The sequence below is a fragment of the Heloderma suspectum genome, chromosome 17, assembly GCF_057233095.1.
Source record: "Heloderma suspectum isolate Gila_16-S chromosome 17, 16-S_ref, whole genome shotgun sequence".
Classification (NCBI taxonomy): Eukaryota; Metazoa; Chordata; class Lepidosauria; order Squamata; family Helodermatidae; genus Heloderma; species Heloderma suspectum.
This window is the reverse complement of record NC_139474.1, coordinates 22524978-22548346: the sequence shown is the minus strand read 5'-3', so window position 1 is coordinate 22548346 and position 23369 is coordinate 22524978. Positions and strand designations below refer to the sequence as shown.

Below are 23369 nucleotides of genomic sequence, written 5' to 3'. Positions count from 1 at the left end.
TCCCCCCTGCTCTGGGCTTCCAAACAGGTGAAGGGAGGGCAAGGTGGCCGGGTGGCACAGCTGTGGGACAAAGGGGATGCCACAGGGCACGTGGACCCTGAGCAGGACAGGCCTCTTACCTTTGTATTTCTTGGCACTGGGGATCCGGGTCAGCTTAGTATCCACTTCGTCTTCCTCGGAGATCTTCAGCACTTGGGTACGGTACTCGACCACCATGGTGAGCAAGTCAGGGCGACGTGAGATCTCAAAGATGTGTTCGATGTATGAGAGGTTGTCTGCACAGGAATAGCACAAGGCGGGAGGTTAGAAGGTGTCACGTGCACACAGACAGAGAAGCAGGAAAGCAGAGACGGCGCCTCGCCTCATCGAATCAGCTGAACTCCCGCTGCCTTGCCCTGTCCCTCGAGACAGAAGACGATTCCTCCGCCTCTTCCTCCTGCACCTTTCCACTGTTTAAAAGCAGACGGTGACCGCAGGGGGCTGCCCCTCTCTGCTTAGGATGGCCCTGTGTCAAAAACAACTCAAAGTTAAAAGGGTTCCCCGTTTCAGGCTAATAATCAGCTGAATGCTGGCCCACTTCACGCTGTACGTGTGAGATTAACCAACCACTGGTGCTTCTGTGCATGTCTGTAACAGACCAACTCTGTGCGTGTGCATGCAAGTGATTCTGCTGCATACCTCAAGGTGTGACTGATGGCTGTGAACCTCTCTGGAGGCATGTGACTGTCTTGTGTGGGTGTAGCGTGCCGATGTGAGTCTGTTCATGATGATGCCAGCGCGTGGGTGGCTGAGCCAGTGCAGAGGTGTGTGTGTGTGCAGGAGATGAAGAGAATCAACCAACAGCAGGTTGCATTGCCCTGAGAAAACAACTTTCCCTTCAAAAAACAAATTACATCATCCGACTCCACAGTACCATCTGCAGACTTCTCTTAATCTCCACAAGAAGATAGAAGCAAGAGAAGCCCAGGGAGGGGCTCAGCTGTCTTGAGCTGTGTGTGTGCGTGTCACAGTTGGAGAACCTGGGATGCTACGATGGGGGCTCAGCAGAGAGCTGGGATAAGGGGCACTGCCACTGGATCTGGGGCCAAGAGGGTCTAGGGGTGGCTGTGGAATGACATGTAGGGGCTTCATCTACTGTTGGCCTTCCCCAGCCATGCCTGGAGCAGCCTCCTCCTCCTCCTCCCTGATGGTCAAGTCTTCTACCCCCTTCCAGGCTTGGTAGTGCCTCTTCTGAGCCCCCTTCTCTACTTACCTCTTCCAACTAGCCCCTACCCATTTGCCACCCTCAGCCCCTCTCGCAGCCCCAGTGTCGCTCCTGTGACTTCAGCGCCCTCAGCAACACCTTGCACTCCCGCAGGGCTAAGTCGCCATAACTGTAACCAGCTGGAACAATGGGGTGCCCACCCACAGGGGCACCTGGGCTGAGTGTCGCCACCAGCGCCAGCCTCCACAGAAGTCCTGCCACATCATGGGTAGCCTCCACAACCTCCACCTCTTCTGCCGCAGGCGCCTCGCCCCGTTAAAGAAATCCTTATCAATGAATTGTGTGAGCTAACTGACCGGAAAGGGCGCGTTTTTCTGGGGATGCACACTTCTTGCCTTCGCCTCTCAAAAGAGGCGTTCACTCTTGGAGCCACAAAGGCACACCACCTCCCGAACGCGCTTTCACAATGAGCACCACAGTTGAGAGAGACCCCCCCAAAGAGATGTGGCCAGAGACGCAGAGGTGGCAGCGGCTCCTGATTCTGTTGCAAAACTTATTTGTGAAACACGATGCCTGCACTTGCTCACCTCAGGATCCCCATCTGCTTGCACCCCACAAACTCTTTCCATCTGGCAGATATTAATCCTGCCCCCTACACGCCCCCTTGAGCACCAGAAGGCGCTGGGGGAGCTGTTGATCTGGAAGTGCCAAGCGCTGGAGGATGGAATCCGAGTCCTGAGCAACGCTGCCTTGTCAGCATCTGTTTGCTGAGTTGCTGGCTCTCCCAGGAGCCCGTCTGCCTGTTCCCCTTGCCTGGAGCTGCCACGGCCAGGCGGGCTGACTGGTCTCCCGCCAGTCCCTGGCCTGCCAGCTCTGAGTCACTCAACTGCTCTCACCTTCCTTCCTTGGGAAGGAAAAGAGGGTGAGGTGGGGCAACATGTCTGGCTGTGTGCTTATTTGTGGGCGTGCCTAGGTGTATAGATCCCCTGCACCACGCCAGCTTGGCAAGGGCTTCTTTTGTCCTACTGAATTTTGGAAGGATGCCTTGGAGCAAAGAATGTCGGGCAATACACTCAGTTTAGTGCCAACCATTCTACTTTCACACCTCCACACACAAACAGCAGGAGCTGACCCCAGCAGTACCTCCAGCAGTAAACTAATTTGCTTTGTTATACAGCTGGTAATGCAGCCAAGATGGAAGTAACGGAGTTTACTCCAGTCGCCCCTTCCACTGTAAAGCAGAGGAATAAAATCTTGGCCCCTCCCTCCCTGCCATGCAACCCTTCAAAGTGCAGGAGGAGTTTGGAGAGGGGGCAGGCTGGTTTGGAAGGACACGGGGGGGGGGCAGGCACAACCTCTCCACTCGTCCCACCTTTGTCCAGTTTCTTGTGCTTCTCGAGAAAGCAGAACCAGTCTTTGCTGGTGGTGATTTCCTCGTGCTTCTCACTGGGAATGTCCTCCTTGCAGGCTGACTTCAGCTGGTCCAGGTCGTCATTGGTAATGTTCTCAGCAAGTTCCTCCAGTAGGCTGCTGTACTCTGCCATCTCTGTGCGGGAGGGAGACAGGGTCAGTTAGGGACGCAGACCCAGGGGCATTGAGGAAGTGGGGCTCCTGGGATGGTCAGTGATGGAATAATGCCCTACAGAAGCCTTGCCCTGCCACATGTGCTGGACTGCAACTCTCATCATTCCCAAGAGCCATGCTGGCTGAGAATGATGGGAGTTGCAGTCCAACATATCTGGAGGACACTAGGTTGGACAATGCTGCCCCACAGCAGCAGCTGGGAACTGGCCTTCTGAGATGAAACTACTGCATTGGCTCCAGCACTTCCATGCCCTCCCTCCAACTACACTGGCAAACCACGCGCGGTGCGTCTTCATTACACTGCGTACCAGCTGGTGCCGTGGGCTTCGTATCTTGTTAAAACAACAAACGAGTCTTGTGGCATCCTAGAGACTAACACATTTATTATGGCACAAACTTATGTGGACTACAAGCTGGAATGTGTCTCTCTCCCTAGGGATCTGATGTGGGGTAGTGGATCACCTGTCTTGTAGGAATGCCTGCTGTTTGCCTCTGTTTAGCTGTTTGCCTCTGTTTACCCTCTACTTGTATATTTATAAATAAATCAAACATTACAAAGACATCTTAAGTTTCCAGGGTGCATTGTCTTTCTCTCTCTCTCTCTCTGTCACCCAAAGAAACCAAACCCAGGTTGCACTGCTGCTCCTGAAACCTCTGCCCACTTGAGGAAGTAGGAAGGATGCAAGAACATGTTTACTAAACTGATGCTTATCCCACCTACACCCTGCCCGGTGCAACTGTATGGTCAGGTAAAATATTGGTCAGCTTTAAAAAAAACACAAAAAACAACGTCTTTGCTGTTATATCTTAAGTGTAGCAATTCTGAAAGTTCTACCAGTTATGAACTAGATTCATGAGGCATCTGGAGAAGTCTGCTACCTAAATTTCTACATGTGGTGTGGAGGAGAAAGACCCCTTTGGGGGCAATAGCCTCTAGAGCTCTTTAGAGAGACATATAAGTCACCAGACCCTGCACAGAACTGGCTCTAACTTGTCTCTTGGGGCGCTCCCTGATGGAGGGCTCCTAGCACCAACCATCAAAAGGCATTCATCTTTTCCTCCTTAAACAGATTTTTCAGGTAAGAGAAAATATGGAAGAAGTGGTGGGAAAACATAGGAGGGTTACAGGTGGAAGGCGACAATGCCTGTGAATGAAGCAGGGCAATATACTTCTCATCTGGAAGCACCCTTATTCTCTTCCACAATATTAAAACCAGAATATCTACTTTCCTCTGACAAATGTTGGAAAGTGGTGCAAACTTAACATAATAGGAACAAAAAAATGACAATCCCAAAACTCAATAGCTGGAATCCTAAAAATTCGTAAAGGAACACACGAACATGCAGTTGTTTTATATATAGATTGTAACCAGGGTCGGTGCAAGACATTTTGCTACATGAAGCAAAGGACAGGATTGTACCCCCACCCCCAATATACCATGTATCGAAACTGACTGGTCTGGCAGATGAATCTTACTTCAGCACTGATTATAGGATAGCATCCTCCACCTCGTTAGCTTAGGGGATGCACCCTTTCCTATTCCCAGTATCTGCCACTTCACCTAATGGCAGGGCTGGCCTTGGGGGACTTGCCTTTTACATTTTATTTCAGTGTACAGTGTCTGATGTGCCTTTGAGCATTTTACATTTAATAAAATTACAACAACAACAACAACAAGTGTGCAGAGCTTAAATGTGTGTTGTAGCATCAAGGCCTTTGACTTCCTGCTCCCCACTACAGAAAAACTCTTCTGCATTCATATAAAATACAGACACACACACACACACACATACCCTTGTAGCTTGTTCACACAGATGGCTTGGTAGTGGAGATTAGAGTTTTCCCACTGAAAAATGAAGGCACTGGAAAATATAATTTCCAGACAGAGACATCACCCAGCTTTGTAGGGCTTTCTAGAATCTCTGACATTACTGGGACAATGTGCAATTTGGCTTTGGATTGGAGAGGAAGGTTCATCTGTGGATAATGAGAACTTATTACAAAAAGAGGCAGGGGGGTAATACTATATTGACAGCTGGGTCTCTGCTTGTCTTCAGCAGGCAAAGCAGGTGGGCGGGGAGAGATTAACTTCTAGTGAGTGCCACACTAGACCAGGTGTGCAGACAACCCTTCAAAAGCTTTGTGCACCACAAATATGTTGAACATGTCATCAACAGGTATCGTGAAATGAATGACCCTGCATTTGGGAAGGGAGGTGAACTCTTCCAAGCATCCCCCTTCCTCTTTGGTGTGTGAGTTCCTAGTTTGGTCCGTGCTGCCTCAAACAGGCCCCAAAGGGAGCTGATAAATGCTGAAGGCAAAACTACACCACCCTCCCCAAACTGTTGCTGATGTGGGTTTGCCATTCTCCAAGCACCCCTTTCCCTGGTCAGCCCACACACACCAGTAGGCATGGTGAATGGCTAGATGTCAAGCAGCAGTTGGATGGACGCACAGTGCAGAAAGGGCATAAGTTTGCTGTGTGTGTGTGTTTCCAAGAGAAAGAAAAAAGACAGAATCTTAGCATTTTGTGATCTCATGTTTTGCCATCCAAAGGAGAACTTATACTTATAAAGTGAAAGACTGGGTTTCAGTGCATCACTGGTGCATGAGTCCCTCAGAGGAGCTGATGAGGAGAATACACAAGTGTATTTATTTTTCTAAGAGGACAAACAGAAAGACTCGGGATACAACACACACACCGCCACCAAATTTGTTGCTTCCTTTCTTGTTGTTGTTGCTACTGCCAGTTAATTCTGCTCAAATCCAGATTACTTATGCAGGGATTGGGAAATATGACAGCTGGATTTTCAGACAGTGTTTGTCAGATTAAAGCAGAAGCTCTCAATCCACTGACCTCAATGCTTCTTTGCTGGTTATTAACAAATATTTGAGGGTTCTTGTTGTTTTTAAACACTTACTTAGATATGCTCTTCAGCAGGTGAAGGAAGATCTGAAGTGGGTGAGAAAATTGGATTCTCACCCCTTAAGGGTATATTGCTCCTAGATGTATGTCACATCACAGGGAACAAACGCAGCTCTATGAGCTCTCGTCCCCTCACGGACAACCTCACTCTCACACGACAAGGGAATAAAGGCATGTTACAAGTTATCACCTCCTAAAATGTCACCCCCATCACACATGTGTGCACAACAAAACGTAGCATGATATCATCACCCCTTTAAAAAACACAATCATGCGTGCACATGCATGCTCAGTTGTGTCCTTGAGCATTTACTGCACACTCTGGACCACGGGGAGACAGGTACACAGTACATAGCTTGGATATCAAGAAGTATCCCAAATCCAAAGCAGTCGTATGAGATAGGCTGACAGCCTGAAGGCCCCCAGTATCAAGTCTTTGCACAGCAACCCAACATACGCCATTAATCTCCTATATGTCTTCAGAGCCCTTCCCGACCAGAACATATTCATTAATTAATTCTCTCCTGTGCAATTACACTCATGCCGTGGTCATAGCTAATCCTTCTAAATGCACACAACTCCAAAACAAATACAGCATCTACGTTGTTTCCTCAGTCCCCCCACCCTCCAGTGAAAATTGTTCAGAATCCTACCAAAATGGCACATTCCCCACTCAACATTCCAGAGCCACTACACACCCTCTCACAAGTTGTCCCAGCACATGAGCCATGCTCTTTCTCTGCCATTCCAGCACACATGCGATTCTGCACACATGCACCCACAGGCATGCAAAGAGCAGCAGCCAAAGCTAAGATAGACTCTGGAACCGACCACAATTCAGCTCCATTTCACTGCATACTCCCTCCCACCCACCACCACCACCACCACCACCACCTGTTCAAAAGCAGGCACAGAATATGTATTTGGTCTTCGTGTGCATATCTCCCCATGTATGCTTATTTATTTGTATTGATGTTCTTCCAAAGACAGGGGTGAATGTGCCAGAGTTGGCTGACTAAACATGCTTGGCAACTTCTTTTTCATCTTACATCATGTCTATTGGATTGTAAACCACCATTACATGGCTTGGGACCACAATACCTGACGGAACACCTGTCCTGACACGAACCTACCCATTCACTACGCTCAACATCTAAGGTCCTCCTCCAGCTGCTTACTTCAAGGGAACCTCAGAAGACAGCAACAAGGGACAGGGCCTTCTCGGTGGTGGCCTCCAATTCTGGTGCCAACATTGTTCTCTTTTTGGCACAAGGTCAAGACCTTTCTCTTCTCCCAGGCATTTGGCAGCATATGATAAGTTTTAATCGATCCTGGTTATGTATCCATGTCTTATGGTTATGGTTTTTTGCTTGAGATTGCTTGTTTGAAGTTGTTTTAGATATACGTTCTCTTGTGTATATTGTCTGTTCATGTGTTTTTATGTAAATGGATTTTAATCTCTATCTAGTGTATTTTTAAACGTTTTTAACCCTTGTAAACTGCCCAGAGAGCTTTGGCTATTGGGCGGTATAGAAATGTAATAAATAACAACAAAAACAACTCTAAATTGTAAACTGCCCTGAGCACACTGGCAGAAAGACAGAAAGAGATTGTACCCACCTGGAATGGGAAAAGACTCCTAAATGAACCCTAACTCTGTGCTCATATACATCCCATTAGCGTTGCCTCGCCTCTATTTCTGCTGTCGGAAATTGGATTAGATGTGCCTCTGAGGCAGGTACCATGACTCTCTTTATGCTCAATTTAAATGTACAAAATGCCATGGACACTGATGCCACAATAATAATACATGATCATTGCACACTATGTGCGCGCGCACGCACGTTGCAGATCGAACCTTGGAGGCTACAAGCATATCGTAAGTCTTAGCCATTGGGACAAGGGATTTACAAGATGAAGGCAGATAAAAGGTTTGTTAAGTTGGTGCAACTTGGCCTTCAAGACGAGGCTGGACAGCCATTTGTCAGGGATGCTCTGACTTGGATTCCTGCATTGAGCAGGGGGTTGGACTGGATGGCCTTGTAGGCCCCTTCCAACCCTACTATTCTATGATTCTATGCTCACCTCTTGTTTCCCTTTCCCTCTGCAACGTCTCCATATCCCAACCTCCATTGCTGGGTGTCTACACCTGTTCCTTGCCCTCCTTGGCCATTACTCTTTCCTCCCTCCTTCTGCCTGCCAAAAAAGGTGCACTGTCATTGCCTAGGAAACAGGCAACTTTCACCATGATGGTAATGGCAGCTACCACAGCCCTCCTTTTATGCTCTGGCCTCAACTCCATACTTACACATCCTCCTCTCCATGTTGAGAGTGCTGACTCTGTGCAAATAAGGGGCTAAGCCTGACATGCGGGAAGGAAGGGAGGCTTGAGGCAGAGGGTGATGGTCCCATGACGCTAGAGAAGAGCCCTTGGTTGTGGATACTGAGGGTCGAGAGGTGTGGGTACTGGTGAAGGATTTGCCTCTTCAGATTTCTCTCCTAGGCTTCTCTTGGGACTCAGGATGGGTTATACCCTGGACTGTCACCCAATTAAAGAAAATCTTAATCCATTTTAGTTAATTCCTTGTCAATGAAATCAGTATAAATTTGCCTATGATAAAAATAGTTATCAAGCAAAAGAAGCATGCTTTCTTTGTCTTTAAATGATGCTCAGTTGTGCTGCTGGCGGAGTGGCATTCCCAGTTCTCTCACACACAGGAGCAAATCCCTCTTTTTGAGACGGCTTTTGCCATCTGCACTTTCAATAGGCACTTGTATTTAAAATAATATTTAAATTTGGCTGACAATTAATTGGTTTGCAATCAATGAATCTAACAGATTGAACACTGAAGCCATCATTACACTTTTTAAAATGTTAAACCAACAAAACTACATGGAGGTAATCTCTTTCCCAATCCTATCAGCTTGGCCACTAAAACAACAGGACCTTCCTCTCATTCTGAGGAAACTCTACCAGAGAGAGAGCAGTGTTGCAAAAAAGATGGAAAATGATGATTTGGCCCACCTGTTCTAGTTTTGGCATTGCCTCAGGGCAATGCAATTTAATACTATTTATAACAGGTGGAAGTGGGGGAAGTCATAGAAAAGATTGCTCTGAAGTTTCACAGTTGATTTTGGGTGGAAGTTGGAGGTGTCTGTATTATTTCAACTGCGCCATATATGTTAGGCCCTCCGATCCCTTGATGTGCTTGGGAACTGACAGAGCCACGCAACACTGTCCAATCCCAGCAGTTCTGATACCTGTGCCTGGTGGCACCCTTTTGTTTCTAGAACAACACTTGCTCTGTCTGTCCTCCAGGTAGCATGTGCCTCTGCAAAAGTTACCTGTCCCTCTCTTCTTTGATACCAGTAATGCCTCCACCAACTCCTTTGCTTTTGCCTTCATCCTCCTACCAATGTCCACAGCTCTTTCCACCATCTTCTCCCTCATAGCTGAATTTTAAGATGGTGGTTTTTTGCCCCCTGGGTCTGTAATGGGTAGCATTGCCAACTGACCATAGAAAAACAGGCTGGCCTTTCTGTGTCTTGAAATCACAGGTAGTGCTTCACACAGCAGAGGGGGATGCAAACATGTCTGTCTGCTAATTTCCTGCAAATTCAGCTGCTATTAATGGCACAGAGAAGAAGGAGCAGGCAAAAACATTGGTGACTAGCAGCACCTCCAGCAGTTCTCTTTAGCCTCCTGTTGCTCTCCTGCAATCTTTCTCTCCCCTCCCCCCCCCCCATTTTGGTATTCTCGTTGCTTCCCTGGGAAGAGGAAATTCCTGTTCTTTTCATTTAAGGCAAACCCCTTCCCAGATGGCTGCCCTTCCTGAAACAATGAATCACTGGTGGGGAGAGAAATGCTGGTTCCAGCCAGTTCAAATTATTTTTCCACTATTCCTGCCTCACTTGATGTTGCTTATTTATTTCTTCCCCTTATTACACTCAATATTCTGGGCAGTGCCCAGCAAGCACCATAGTGTGAATCCCCCCCCCCACTCATTCCTTTCTCTGCCTGTCTGTCCCATTCATTCACTCATTCCCTTTTGGAACCTATTCACCCTTTCCAAGGGTGTTGGGGTGTGTGTGTATCTGTTCTTGCTCATTCATGCTTTTCACTCCAACTCCCCCCTATTTTGTTTACCCTCTTTTCTCTTGCTTTCTGTGCCGTGGGCATTCAGCAAACTGCCTGCACTGGGCTTATTGCCCATTTCCCAGGCCTGCTGGGTGGCATGATAAGGAAGAGGAACAAGCAGCAGAAAACGGCGGAAGGGAATAAGGCCTGGTATTGCCAACTTACGAGAAAACAAATTGATGTGGACAGCTCTTGTGCCTTTAACTGGCTTCCAAAATCAGCAGGCAAATCCTTTCATGGCAGAGATGAACATCACCTGCTAATGTCTTGGTATCAAGCCACAGTTAAAGGCATGGGAGCAGGGCCCAGTAAACAAATATGGAAACCTCAGTCTGGTTCCCAAAGTCATGAGGTTCCCATCATGTCCAAAAGAAGCAATTGTTAGACGGGTTCGGAAGACAGCTTCCCTTGACCTCCTAGACTTCAATAATGATAGGTCAGTAAGTAATCTACCATTTTGGGGCAAGGGAACTGAGAAGGCAGTGTCCATTCAACTCCAAGCAATCTTGGATGAAACTGATTATCTGGACCCATTTCAAACCAGCTTCAGAGCGGGATATGGAGCTGAGACTACCATGGTCGCCTTGGTGGATGATCTTCGCCTGGGAATTGATAGGAGGAGTGCATCTCTGTTGATTCTTTTGGATCTCTCCCTGACATTCGATACCATCAACCATGGTATCCTTCTGGATCACCTGAGGAGTTTGGGGGCACTGCTCTGCAGTGGTTCCACTCCTTCCTCGCAGGATGGTTTCAGATGGTGTTGCTCAGGAATAGTTGTTCCTCGAAAAAGGAACTATTATGTGGAGTCCCTCAGGGCTCCATTCTATCCCTGTTGCTGTTCACTATCTGCATGAAATCGCTGGGAGAGATCATCAGGAGGGTTGGGGCTCGGGGTTATCAGTATGCTGATGACACCCAAATCCATTTCTCCTTAACAACTTTATCCAGGGGAGGTATGACTCCTCTGAATGACTGCCTGAAGTCGGTAATGGGCTGGGTGAGGGAGAACAAGCTGAAGTTGAATCCCGGCAAGACAGAGGTGCTCATCGTGAAGGGTCCTAATTCAGGTGCTGAGGTATGTCAACCAGTTCTGGATGGGGTTGCACTCCCCCTGAAGGAGCAAGTTCGTAGCCTGGGGGTGCTTCTTGACCCAACCCTGTTCCTGGCACCCCAGGTGGAGGCCACGGTGAGAAGTCCCTGTTATCAACTTCGGCTGATACGCCAGCTACGCCCATTCCTGGAATACGTGGACCTGGTAACGATGATGCACGCGCTGGTAACCTCTAGGCTTGATTTCTGCACTGCGCTGCACTTGGGGCTGCCTTTATATCACTTGGGGCTGCCTTTATATTTAGTTCGGAAACTTCAACTGGTACAAAATATGGCAGCCAGGTTGGTCTCCGGGACATCCCGTGGAGACCATATTACACCAGTTTTAAAATCTTTACACCAGCTGCCAATTTGTTTCCGAGCAAAATATAAAGTGCTGGTTCTTACCTTTAGAGCCCTATGGTCTAGGTCCAAGGTATCTTAGGGAGCGCCCTCTCCCCGACATCCCAGTCCACCACCTCAGGTACTCAGAGGGCTCCCTGCTGCAGCTGCCTAGCGTGAGATTGGCAGCCACGCGCAAGAGGACCTTTTCCTTTGCCGCCCCTCAGTTGTGGAATGACCTGCCAGTTGACATGCGCCTGCTGACCTCCTGGAAGGTTTTATGCAGGCATTAACGGTGCTATTATTCCGGCAGGCCTTCCCTTTTGAGAACTCTTGTTCCTCTTGCCGACTTTTGTATGCTGTTTTAGGAAGTGTTGTTTTAAGCTGTTTTTTATCGCTGGATTTTAAAAGAAATGTTTTTAGTTCTAAGTTGTTTTTAGTTACATGTTGTTTGTATATACTGTCAGTATGCTTTTATGTAAATGGTTTTTAAACTTTGTATATTCTATTTTAATGTTTTAACTTCTGTAAACCACCCAGACAGTTTTGGTTATGGGGTAGTATAGAAATATAATAAATAAATAAAATAAATGAGGAAAGAGAATGGGAGGTTTCTCTCATCTCCAACAATACAGACTCTCAACATCTGTTTATTTGGTAGGTGCAAGTGCTCTCCATAGACACAACTAAACCATACAGGATGTTTAAGAGAACAGCTTCTTCCAGCTGCAGTAATGCTGCTCAAATGTGGTGTGCTGGTAGCTTGAGTGTGTTGTCCTGAAGACTGGGAAGAATAGGGTGAGCTTGAGCTCATTACACACCTACAGCCTAACCTACTTCACAGGGTTGTTGTAAGGACAAAAGGGGAGGAGACAGGCCATGCATATATAATTACAATGAATTATAATTCATTGTCCAACTGGCCAAACAGGGGGTGTTGGGACACTACCAAGGGGCATTTGTTCGGCGGGGGGGCAGCGTGCTGGATTGGGTGCTCTGATCCAGAGAAGCAAACCTATTGGGGTTAATTATGTCTGATATTTGAGAATTGTATCTCAGAGGGTATTTCCAAGTAGCGCCAGAAAAAGTGAAGCGGCTGGGCCAAAGCCGAAAGGACACTCAGCTGTGGATGTGTCTGGTGGTGTAAAGAAAATCCGATGCTGTGAAGAACAGTATTGTTTAGGAACCTGGAATGTAAAGTCAATGAATCAAGGTAAGCTGGAGGTGGTCAAACATGAGATGGCAAGATTGAACAGCAACATCTTGGGAATCGGTGAACTAAAATGGACAGGCATGGGCGAATTTAATTCAGGTGACCATCATATCTACTACTGTGGGCAAGAATCCCTGAGAAGAAATGGAGTAGCACTCATAGTCAACCAAAGGGTGGGAAAAGCAGTACTGGGGTACAATCTCAAAAACGATAGAATGATCTCAGTACGAATCCAAGGCAAACCATTCAACATCACAGTAATTCAAGTCTATGCCCCAACCACTGAGGCCCAAGAAGCTGAGGTTGATCAGTTCTATGAAGACCTACAACACCTTCTAGAACTAACACCAAAAAAAGATGTCCTCTTCATCATAGGGGATTAGAATGCTAAAGTAGGAAGTCAAGAAATCACCAGGATAACAGGCAAGCATGGCCTTGGTGCACAAAATGAAGCAGGACAAAGGCTAATAGAGTTTTACCAAGAGAACACGCTGATCATAGCAAACGCTCTTTTCCAACAGCACAAGAGGCAACTCTACACATGGACATCACCAGATGGTCAATATCGAAATCAGATTGATTATGTCCTTTGCAGCCAATGATGGAGAAGCTGTATACAGTCAGTAAAAACAAGACCTGGAGCTGACTCTGGCTCAGATCATGAGCTGCTTCTTGCAAAATTTCGGCTTAAATTGAAGAACATAGGGAAAACCACTAAACCATTCAGGTATGACCTAAATCATATCCCTTATGAATATACAGTGGAGGTGAGGAATAAATTTAAGGGATTAGACCTGATAGACAAGAGTGCCTGAGGAACTATGGATGGAGGTCCGTAACATTGTTCAGGAGGCAGCAGCTAAATCCATCCCAAAGAAAAAGAAATGCAAGAAAGCCAAGTGGCTGTCTGATGAGGCTTTACAAGTAGCTGAGGAAAGAAGGGAAGCGAAAAGCAAGGGAGAAAGGGGAAGATATATCCAACTGAATGCAGAGTTCCAGAGAATAGCAAGGAGAGCCAAGAAGGCCTTCTTAAAGGAACAATGCAAAGAAATCGAGGAAAACAACAGAATGGGAAAGACTACAGATCTCTTCAAGAAAATCGGAGATCTCAAGGGAACGTTTTGTGCAAAGACGGGCATGATAAAGGACAAAGAAGGCAGGGACCTAACAGAAGCAGATGAGATTAAGAAGAGGTGGAAAAAATACACAGAAGAACTATACGGGAAAGATCTTAATGTCTCTGATAGCCATGTGTGGTGTAGTAGCAAGAGTGTTGGACTGGGAGCTGGGAGATCCAGGTTCTAGTCCCCACTCAGCCATGGAAGCTCACTAGGTGACTTTGGGCCAGTCACACACTCTCAGCCCAACTACCTCACAGGGTTGTTGCTGTGAGGATAAAATGGAGAGGAGGAGGATAATGTAAGCCGCCTTGGGTTCCTTGCAAGAGGAAAAAAGGCGGGATAGAAATGCAATAATAAATAAATAAATAAATAAATAAATGATGGTGTGGTCACTGAACTTGAGCCAGACATCCTAGAGAATGAAGTCAAGTGGGCCTTAGGAAGCATTACTAACAACAAAGCTAGCCGAGATGACAGTATTCCAGCTGAGCTATTGAAAAACCCAAATGATGATGCTGTTAAAGTGCTGTACTCAATATGCCAACAAATTTGGAACACTCAAAAGTGGCCACAAGACTGGAAAAGGTCAGTTTACATTCCAATTCCAAAGAAGGGCAACGCCAAAGAGTGTTCAAACTACTGTACAATTGCGCTCATTTCACATGGCAGCAAGGTTATGCTCAAAATCCTACAAGCTAGGCTTCAGCAGTATGTGAACCGAGAACTACGGGAAGTACAAGCTGGGTTTCGAAGAGGCAGAGGAACTGGAGATCAAGTCGCCAACATTCACTGGATCATGGAGAAAGCAAGAGAATTCCAGAAAAACGTCACATTCTGCTTCATTGACTATGCTAAAGCCTTTGATTGTGAGGATCACAACAAACTCTGGCAAATTCTTAAAGAGATGAGAGTACCAGACCACCTTACCTGTCTCCTGAGGAACCTGTACGAGGGTCAAGAAGCAACAGTAAGAACCAGACATGGAACAACCGATTGGTTCAAAATTGGGAAAGGAGTACAACAAGGCTGCATATTGTCGCCCTGCTTATTTAACTTATATGCAGAGTACATCATGAGAAAAGCCGGGTTGGATGAATCGGGATTAAGATTGCCGGGAGAATTATCAACAACCTCAGATACGCAGACGATACCACCCTAAGACGATACCACCCTAATGGCAGAAAGCGAAGAAGATATAAAGAGCCTCTTGTTGAGGGTGAAAGTGGAGAGTGCAAAAGCAGGTCTGAAACTCAACATTAAAAAAACGAAGATCATGGCATCTGGCCCCATCACTTCCTGGCATATAGAAGGGGAAGAAATGGAAGCAGTGACAGATTTTACTTTCTTGGGCTCCAAGATCACTGCAGACGGTGACTGTAGCCATGAAATTAAAAGACGCTTGCTCCTTGGGAGGAAAGCTATGGCAAACCTAGACAGCATAGTAAGAAGCAGAGACATCACCTTGCCGACAAAGGTCCGTCTAATCAAAGCTATGGTTTTCCCAGTAGTAACGTATGGCTGTGAGAGCTGGACTATAAGGAAGGCTGAGCGCCGAAGAATCGATGCTTTCGAACTGTGGTGCTGGAGAAGACTCTTACGAGTCCCCTGGACTGCAAGAAGGTCAAATCAGTCCATCCTAAAGGAAATCAACCCTGACTGCTCATTGGAAGGACAGATACTGAAGCTGAAGCTCCAATATTTTGGCCACCAAATGCGAAGAGAAAACTCACTGGAAAAGACCTTGATGCTGGGAAAGATTGAAGGCAAAAGGAGAAGGGGATGGCAGAGGATGGGATGGCTAGATAACATCACCGATGCAATGAATATGAACCTGAGCACACTCCGGGAGAGAGCGGAGGACAGGAAGGCCTGGCGTGCTCTGGTCCATGGGGACACGAAGAGTCAGACACGACTTAATGACTGAACAACAATCTCTGCCCTAAGGCACCCAAGGCAATGTGCAACAATTAAAATTCTCAGTCTCACCACACAATGTTCTTGGACCAGTTGCTGATGCATGCCGGATCTGTACTTAATACTCACCCCAGTATTCTTGCCATGAAAACTAAATGGATCAATACAACCAGAGATATGTCGGTATACCATTGGAAGATGGGACTCCCGGGTCGGAAGATGGTCAAAATGCTACTGGGGAGGAACAGAGGATAGGTTCAACTAGCCCCAGATGTGATGACGCAGCTAGCTCAAAGCCGAAAGGATGGCTAGCAGCCGATGGTGCCGGTGGTGAACGACGAATCCAATGTTCTAAAGATCAACACACCATAGGAACCTGGAATGGAAGATCTATGAGCCAGGGCAAATTGGATGTGCTTATTGGGGAGATGTCAAGATTAAATATAGACATTTTGGGTGTCAGTGAACTGAAATGGACTGGAATGGGCCACTTCACATCAAATGACCACCAGATCTACTACTGTGGACAAGAGGACCACAGAAGAAATGGAGTAGCCTTCATAATTAATAATAAAGTGGCTAAAGCAGTGCTTGGATACAATCCAAAAATTGACAGAATGAATTATCCTGAATTCGAATTCAGGATAAGCCATTTAACATCACAGTGATCCAAATATACACCCCAACCACAGATGCTGAAGAAGCAAAAGTAGATCAGTTCTATGAGGATCTGCAGCACCTACTGGATAATACCCCAAAAAAAGATGTTATTTTCATTACAGGAGACTGGAATGCTAAGGTGGGTAGTCAAACGACACCTGGAATTACAGGCAAGCATGGTCTGGGAGAACAAAATGAAGCAGGACATAGGCTGACATAACAAACACTCTCTTCCAACAACCTAAGAGACGACTTTATACATGGACTTCACCAGATGGTCGACACCGAAATCAGATTGACTACATCCTTTGTAGCCAAAGGTGGCGGACATCTATACAGTCAGTAAAAACAAGACCTGGAGCTGACTGTAGTTCAGATCACGAATTTCTTATTGCACAATTTAGAATCAGACTAAAGAGAATAGGGAAGACCCACAGATCAGTTAGATATGAGCTCACTAATATTCCTCATGAATATGCAGTGCAGGTGAAGAATAGATTTAAGGGACTAGATTTAGTAGATAGGGTCCCGGAAGAACTATGGACAGAAGTTCGCAATATTGTTCAGGAGGCGGCAACAAAACATGTCCCAAAGAAAAAGAAAACCAAGAAGGCAAGATGGCTGTCTGCTGAGATGCTGGAAGCAGCCCAAGAAAGAAGGAAAGCAAAAGGCAACAGTGATAGGGGGAGATATGCCCAATTAAATGCAAAATTCCAGAGGTTAACCAGAAGAGATAAGGAATTATTTTTAAACAAGCAATGCGCGGAAGTGGAAGAAGATAATAGAATAGGAAGAACTAGAGACCTCTTCCAGAAAATTAGAAACATCAGAGGTAAATTCCAGGCAAAAATGGGTATGATCAAAAACAAAGATGGCAAGGACCTAACAGAAGCAGAAAAGATCAAGAAAAGGTGGCAAGAATATACGGAAGATCTGTTTAGGAAGGATAATAATATCGGGGATAGATTTGATGGTGTGGTCAGTGAGCTAGAGCCAGACATTCTGAAGAGTGAGATTGAATGGGCCTTAAGAAGCATTGCTAATAACAAGGCAGCAGGAGATGACATTATCCCAGCTGAAATGTTTAAAATCTTGCAAGATGATGCTGTCAAGGTGATGCATGCCATATGCCAGCAAATTTGGAAAACACAAGAATGGCCAACAGATTGGAAAAAATCAATCTATATCCCCATACCAAAAAAGGGAAGCACCAAAGAATGTTCAAACTATCGAACAGTGGCACTTATTTCACATGCCAGTAAGGTAATGCTCAAGATCTTGCAAGGTAGACTCCAGCAATTCATGGTACGAGAATTGCCAGATGTACAAGCTGGGTTTAGAAAAGGCAGAGGAACTAGAGACCAAATTGCCAGTATCCGCTGGATAATGGAGAAAGCCAGGGAGTTTCAGAAAAACATCTATTTCTGTTTTATCGACTATTCTAAAGCCTTTGACTGTGTGGATCATAACAAATTGTGGCAAGTTCTTGGTGTTATGGGGATACCAAGTCATCTTGTCTGCCTCCTGAGGAATCTGTATAACGACCAAGTAGCAACGGTAAGAACAGACCATGGAACAACGGACTGGTTTAAGATTGGGAAAGGAGTACGGCAGGGTTGTATACTCTCACCCTACCTATTCAACCTGTACGCAGAACACATCATGCGATGTGCTGGGCTTGATGAAGCCAAGGCTGGAGTTAAAATCGCTGGAAGAAACATTAACAATCTCAGATATGCAGATGATACCACTTTGATGGCTGAAAGCGAGGAGGAGCTGAGGAACCTCATGACGAAGGTGAAAGAAGAAAGTGCAAAAGCTGGGTTGCAGTTAAACCTCAAAAAAACCAACATTATGGCAACCAGCTTGATTGATAACTGGCAAATAGAGGGAGAAAACGTGGAGGCAGTGACAGACTTTGTCTTTCTAGGCGCAAAGATTACTGCAGCCGCTGACTGCAGCCAGGAAATCAGAAGACGTTTACTTCTGGGGAGGAGAGCAATGACAAATCTTGATAAAATAGTGAAGAGCAGAAACATCACACTGACAACAAAGGTCCGCATAGTTAAAGCAATGGTATTCCCCGTAGTAACCTATGGCTGCGAGAGCTGGAGCATAAGGAAGGCTGAGCGAAGGAACATGCTTTTGAACTGTGGTGCTGGAGGAAAATTCTGAGAGTGCCTTGGACTGCAAGACGATCAAACCAGTCCATAGTCCAGGAAATAAAGCCAGACTGCTCACTTGAGGGAATGATATTAAAGGCAAAACTGAAGTATTTTGGCCATATAATGAGAAGACAGGACACCCTGGAGAAGATGCTGATGCTAGGGAAAGTGGAAGGCAAAAGGAAGAGAGGCCAACCAAGGGCAAGGTGGATGGATGATATTCTGGAGGTGATGGGCTCGACCTTGGGGGAGCTGGGGGTAGTGACGGCCGACAGGAAGCTCTGGCGTGGGCTGGTCCATGAAGTCACGAAGAGTCAGAAGCGACTGACCGAATAAACAACAAAAAGTCTCCAAATCTGTTTGGCTCTCAAAATTCTCACTGACATAATTTGCTAGTCTATGAGTTCTGAAATACTGAAGGATTTGTGGCCTAGATTGGTATGGCATTGGGGGGGGGGGGGAGAGAGAGAGAGAGAGAGATTTGTGATATTTCTGTGCTTTTAAATAATTATTTTTCTAGGTCAGTAGGTCTTCAACCACAGCCCACTTTTTAATGCCAACCTGCAACATGGGGAGGGCGGGGATGGGGACAGTTTTCATTATTTGGTGCACACATCCACCTTTTTGCTTTTTACTGTAGGGACCGGATTCAGAGGAAGGGAAAGCTCTGGCAAATTTTGGGAAGAAGAGGGAAATTCTCAGCAGAACGTCAGGATGAGAATAAAAGTTGCATCTGCTGAAATCAGTCCTACTACACAACTATTAGAATAGGAAAAAACAGGCTATGCTGGCTAGAGCTCATGGGAATTGCAGCCCAGTAAAATCTGAAGGGCCACACGTTCTCCATCCCTGTTCTAGTTAATATAAACCAGAGAGCCAGTGTGGCATAGTGGCTGGCATGCCAGACTAGGATCATGGAGATTGGGGTTCAAATCCTCACTCAGCTATGACGCTAGCTGGCCAGCCTTGGGCCAGTCACTATTTGATAGAATCATGGAATAGTAGGGTTGGAAGGGACCTACAAGGCCATCGAGTCCAACCCCCTGCTCAATGCAGGAATCCAAGTCAGAGCATCCCTGACAGATGGTTCTCCAGCCTCGTCTTGAACGCCTCCAGTGTGGGAGAGCCCACCACCTCCCTAGGGAATGACTTCCATTGTCATATTGCTCTAACAGTCAGGAAGTTTTTCCTGATGTTCAGCCGGACTCTGGCTTCCTGTAACTTCCTGTAACTTGAGCCCATTATTCCTGCACTCTGGCATTATCGAGAAGAGATCCTGGCCTTCCTCTCTGGGACAACCTTTCAAATACTTGAAGAGCGCTATCATATCTCCCCTCAGTCTCCTCTTCTCAAGGCTAAACATGCCCAGTTCTTTCAGTCTCTTCATAGGGCTTTGCTTCCAGTCCCCTGATCACATTCGTTGCCCTCCTCTGAACCCTCTCCAGCTTGTCTGCATCCTTCTTAATGTGTGGTGCCCAGAACTGGACACAGTACTCCAGATGAGGCCGAACCAGTGCTGAGTCGAGGGGAACTAGTACTTCCCGGAATTTGGAAGCTATGCTTCTAATAATGCAGTCCAAAATGGCATTGGCCTTTTTTGCAGCCATATCACATTGTTGGCTATTATTCAGCTTGTGATCGACAACAATTCCAAGATCCTTCTCGCTTGTCGTGTTGTTGAGCCACGTATCCCCCATCTTGTAACTGTGCATTTGGTTTCTTTTTCCTAGGTGCAGAACTTGGCATTGATCCCTATTAAATGTCATTCTGTTGTTTTCTGCCCAGCGCTCCAGTCTATCAGGATCACTTTGAATTTTGTTTCTGTCTTCCAAAGTATTCGCTATCCCGCCCAATTTTGTGTCATCTGCAAATTTTATCAGTGTTCCCTGCATCTCCTCCTCGAAGTCATCTCTTCAACTGTATCCATCCCAGTAAGTTGCTGTAAGAACTGCTATGTAACTTTAACAACTGGTGCCCGAGTTTGCTTTTTTCCTTCTCCCACTCCGTTCCTTTTTCCTTTTGTGTCATGTCTTTAAAATTGTTCCCCTGAAGGCAGTGACTGTCTCTGATTATTTTTATTGATCTGTAAGCCACTCTGCAAGCCTTTTTGGCTGAGGGGTGGGATATAAACAAGGAAGGAAGGAAGGAAGGAAGGGACACTGCAGATGCATGCCTACAAGAGCAAGAATGGCTGAATATGGATTAACTGCTGTCAATCAGCTATAGAGGCTTGAAGAAGAGGGGAGCGAGAAGGCATTTATGGAGAGGGACACTGTCAGAGGGGGAATTATTTTTAAAAGATTTCAGTTTCATAGGAAACAAGCAGAAGCAGCAACTTAGCCTTGCTTCATGTCTCTGTAACTACATGGTGTCCCCAACGTGGATTCTGAGGGGGAAGCTAATTTTCAGTCACAAGGTGTCACTTGTCACTATCCAAATTTCTCCCTTACCAGGCTATTTGCAAGATGGCTATATGGTTCCTGCTCCGTACCTAAGATACTGGTTCCAAAGGCCAGTAAGTCTCTGGCCGCAATGCATTCTCCCTGACCCACACACTCCTGCCTTGAGGAAAGGCCATTTTACTTCCCTCAACTTGGGGAAATAGGAGGGGAATAAATGTATTTATCAGCAAACAACAAGCAGGCAGCAGAAGCCGAGTCTGGCCTACTTCAAAGTCTTGCTTCATGTCCCTGTATCTACAATAGTGGATTCTGAGGGGGCTCAGGAGGCTAATTTCCAGTCACAAAGCATCACTATTCAAATTTCTCCTCCCCCCCCCCACACCCATACACATCCAAATGAGGGAGTTGAGGGATATTTTGTTAGAATAAGGAGAAAAGGGGTTTTCCTTTTTTTAAATGGAACAATTTCTCAAGAAATAAGCAAGGAGCTCCTGATTTTCAAGATGGCTCCTGTTTAGAGATCCAAAATGCCTCCTGAGAGAAGGCCAGTTGGTCTCTAGTTGCAATGCATTTAATTTTTTCCCTATTCACTCCCTCTAACCCAAACCCTCTTGCTTTGGAGGCCATTTTACTTTCCTCAACGCAGGGGAATAGCGAGAAGGAAGAGAATGAGGAAATTCCTCAGGAACAAGTAGGCAGTAGAGGCGGGCATCCTTCGGCCTGTTTCCAAGAAAGCTTTGCTTCGTGTTCTTTATTCAACAAAATGGGACAAATATTTTCCAGTCACAGAGCATTAGGCTTTGCTATTCAGCCTCTCTTGCACAGTCATGCCTTGAGAGGCAATTTTACTTGAAGGATGAGGGGAAACTGCCTCCCATCTACAAAGAACGGTTTTCCTCAGTGTTCTGGATTTTCTTCGGCAAGTTTCTCTCCATACGCATAAGAACGATTCTTCCTGGGACGGTTTCCCTCAGTTTGAGAAAGCTTTATAAGAAGCAGAAGAGGATGTTTTATTTTTAGAAAGATGGCAATTCCTCACAAAATGGGAAGTGTGGGGGAGACAGCTTTTCTTCGTGTTTCTGTATTTACAGAGTAGTGCCAACCTGGATTCTGAGGGGAGGCTAATTTTCAGTCTCAAGGCGTCAGGCCTTGTTATCCCACCTCTCTCACACAGAGAGAAAAAGATGAGAGGCAGCCAAGGGAAATGTTTACTAGAATGAGGGGAAGAAAGGCGGGGGGGTCTATATTTCTTTTTAAGAGAGCAGTTCCTCAGGAAACAAGAACCAGGGAGCAGCCGCAGCCGAGCCTTGGCAGTTTCCAAGATGGCTTTGCTTCATGCTCTTCAGTCTAAAGAATAACAACTCCAAAAGGAGAAGAAGATTTTTCTTTTAAAAGAAGTATTGCCATTTCTTAGGAAGCAAGTGACTGCAGCTGCCTAGCTGACCCAAATATGGACTAATGGCTAGAAGGAATCAGCTGGGAGTGGAGGGTGGAGTGAAGGGGTGGACCTTTGCAGAGGCGAGAAAAGGGCTTTTTTTTTTCTTTTTAAAGTATCGCTGTTTTCTTGGGAAACCAGATGCAGCAGCAGCAATAGCGTTGTTGCCTTGCTTCGCGTCCCTGTATCAACAGAATCGCTCTAAAACGTATTCTAAGGGAAGGCCGTTTTGCAGTCACGAGGCATGACGCGTCACTACTCACTTCTCTCTCCCTGGGGAGAGGGAGCTGAGGGAAATGTTCTTAGTAGGAGGGGAAGTAAACGGGGGATTTTCTTCCTACCAAGTGGGGAATGTTTCAGAAACCAAGAAACGGGGAGCAACCTAGTTTCAGCTGGCAACACAGATAACCAAGCTGTCTACAGAGCAGCTCCAAAATGCGCTCTGAGGGAAGGGGCTGGTTTCCAGTCAGAGTTTCCTGTTCAGTTTCTCTCTCACTTCATGACTTGTGGAGAGGCTCTTCTTGCTAGAAGGGTGACAGAAATGTCTTATGCTGTTGCGGGGAAATAATAATAATAGCCTAAAATTTTCTAGGTACTGTATAAAGATAATTATAAACAACATCATAAGCCTTCTCCTCTGTAAACACTGAGGAAAAGCTACTCTTTGTAGGTGGGGGACAATTTCCCTCGGTTTAGGCTGCAATTGTACACCTAGTTGCCTGGGAGTAAGCCTCACTGAACTCAATGATGTTTACTTCTGAACAGACATGTACAGAATTGCACTGCTGGAGACATTTTGCAAAGAGAGAGGACTGAGGAAAACTTCTCAGAAAAACATTTTGACTGTGGCTGCTGTTAGATCTCTCCAGTGGCTAAAAAACAAAGCCTTCTGAGAGAATTGTGTAGTGTGAGGGCACATTCCCTATTCATCAATCTCCCTCTCTCCCCATGCCTTGAGTAGATCGCTTATAGGAGGGTGAGAATTGGCATTTTTGTTTTTGTTGCCTTTTTCTTGCATTTCCGGTACAAAGTTCCTCCAAAAACCTCATTGCACATCTGGATGGGAATAATGTTCTGGAAAAGGAAGTATTTTTTAATTCATTCATTCATTCGCTCATTCGTTCTAATGCATGTAGTTGTGGCCTATGACCAATATGAAAATAAAAGCAAAT

General features: G+C 46.1%; 1 protein-coding gene across 1 annotated transcript in view; it reads right to left on the bottom strand.

The window, feature by feature from the left end:
- PEA15 (proliferation and apoptosis adaptor protein 15) overlaps positions 1-23369 on the bottom strand; it is a 46533-nt gene that overhangs the window by 3931 nt on the left and 19233 nt on the right. Inside the window, exons 2-3 of the mRNA XM_084823553.1 lie at positions 2577-2750; positions 120-275 (exon numbers count right to left, since the gene is read on the bottom strand). Coding sequence (XP_084679679.1) covers positions 120-275; positions 2577-2748 — 328 coding nt within the window. The 5' untranslated portion in view covers positions 2749-2750. The remainder of the gene's footprint in view (positions 1-119; positions 276-2576; positions 2751-23369) is intronic.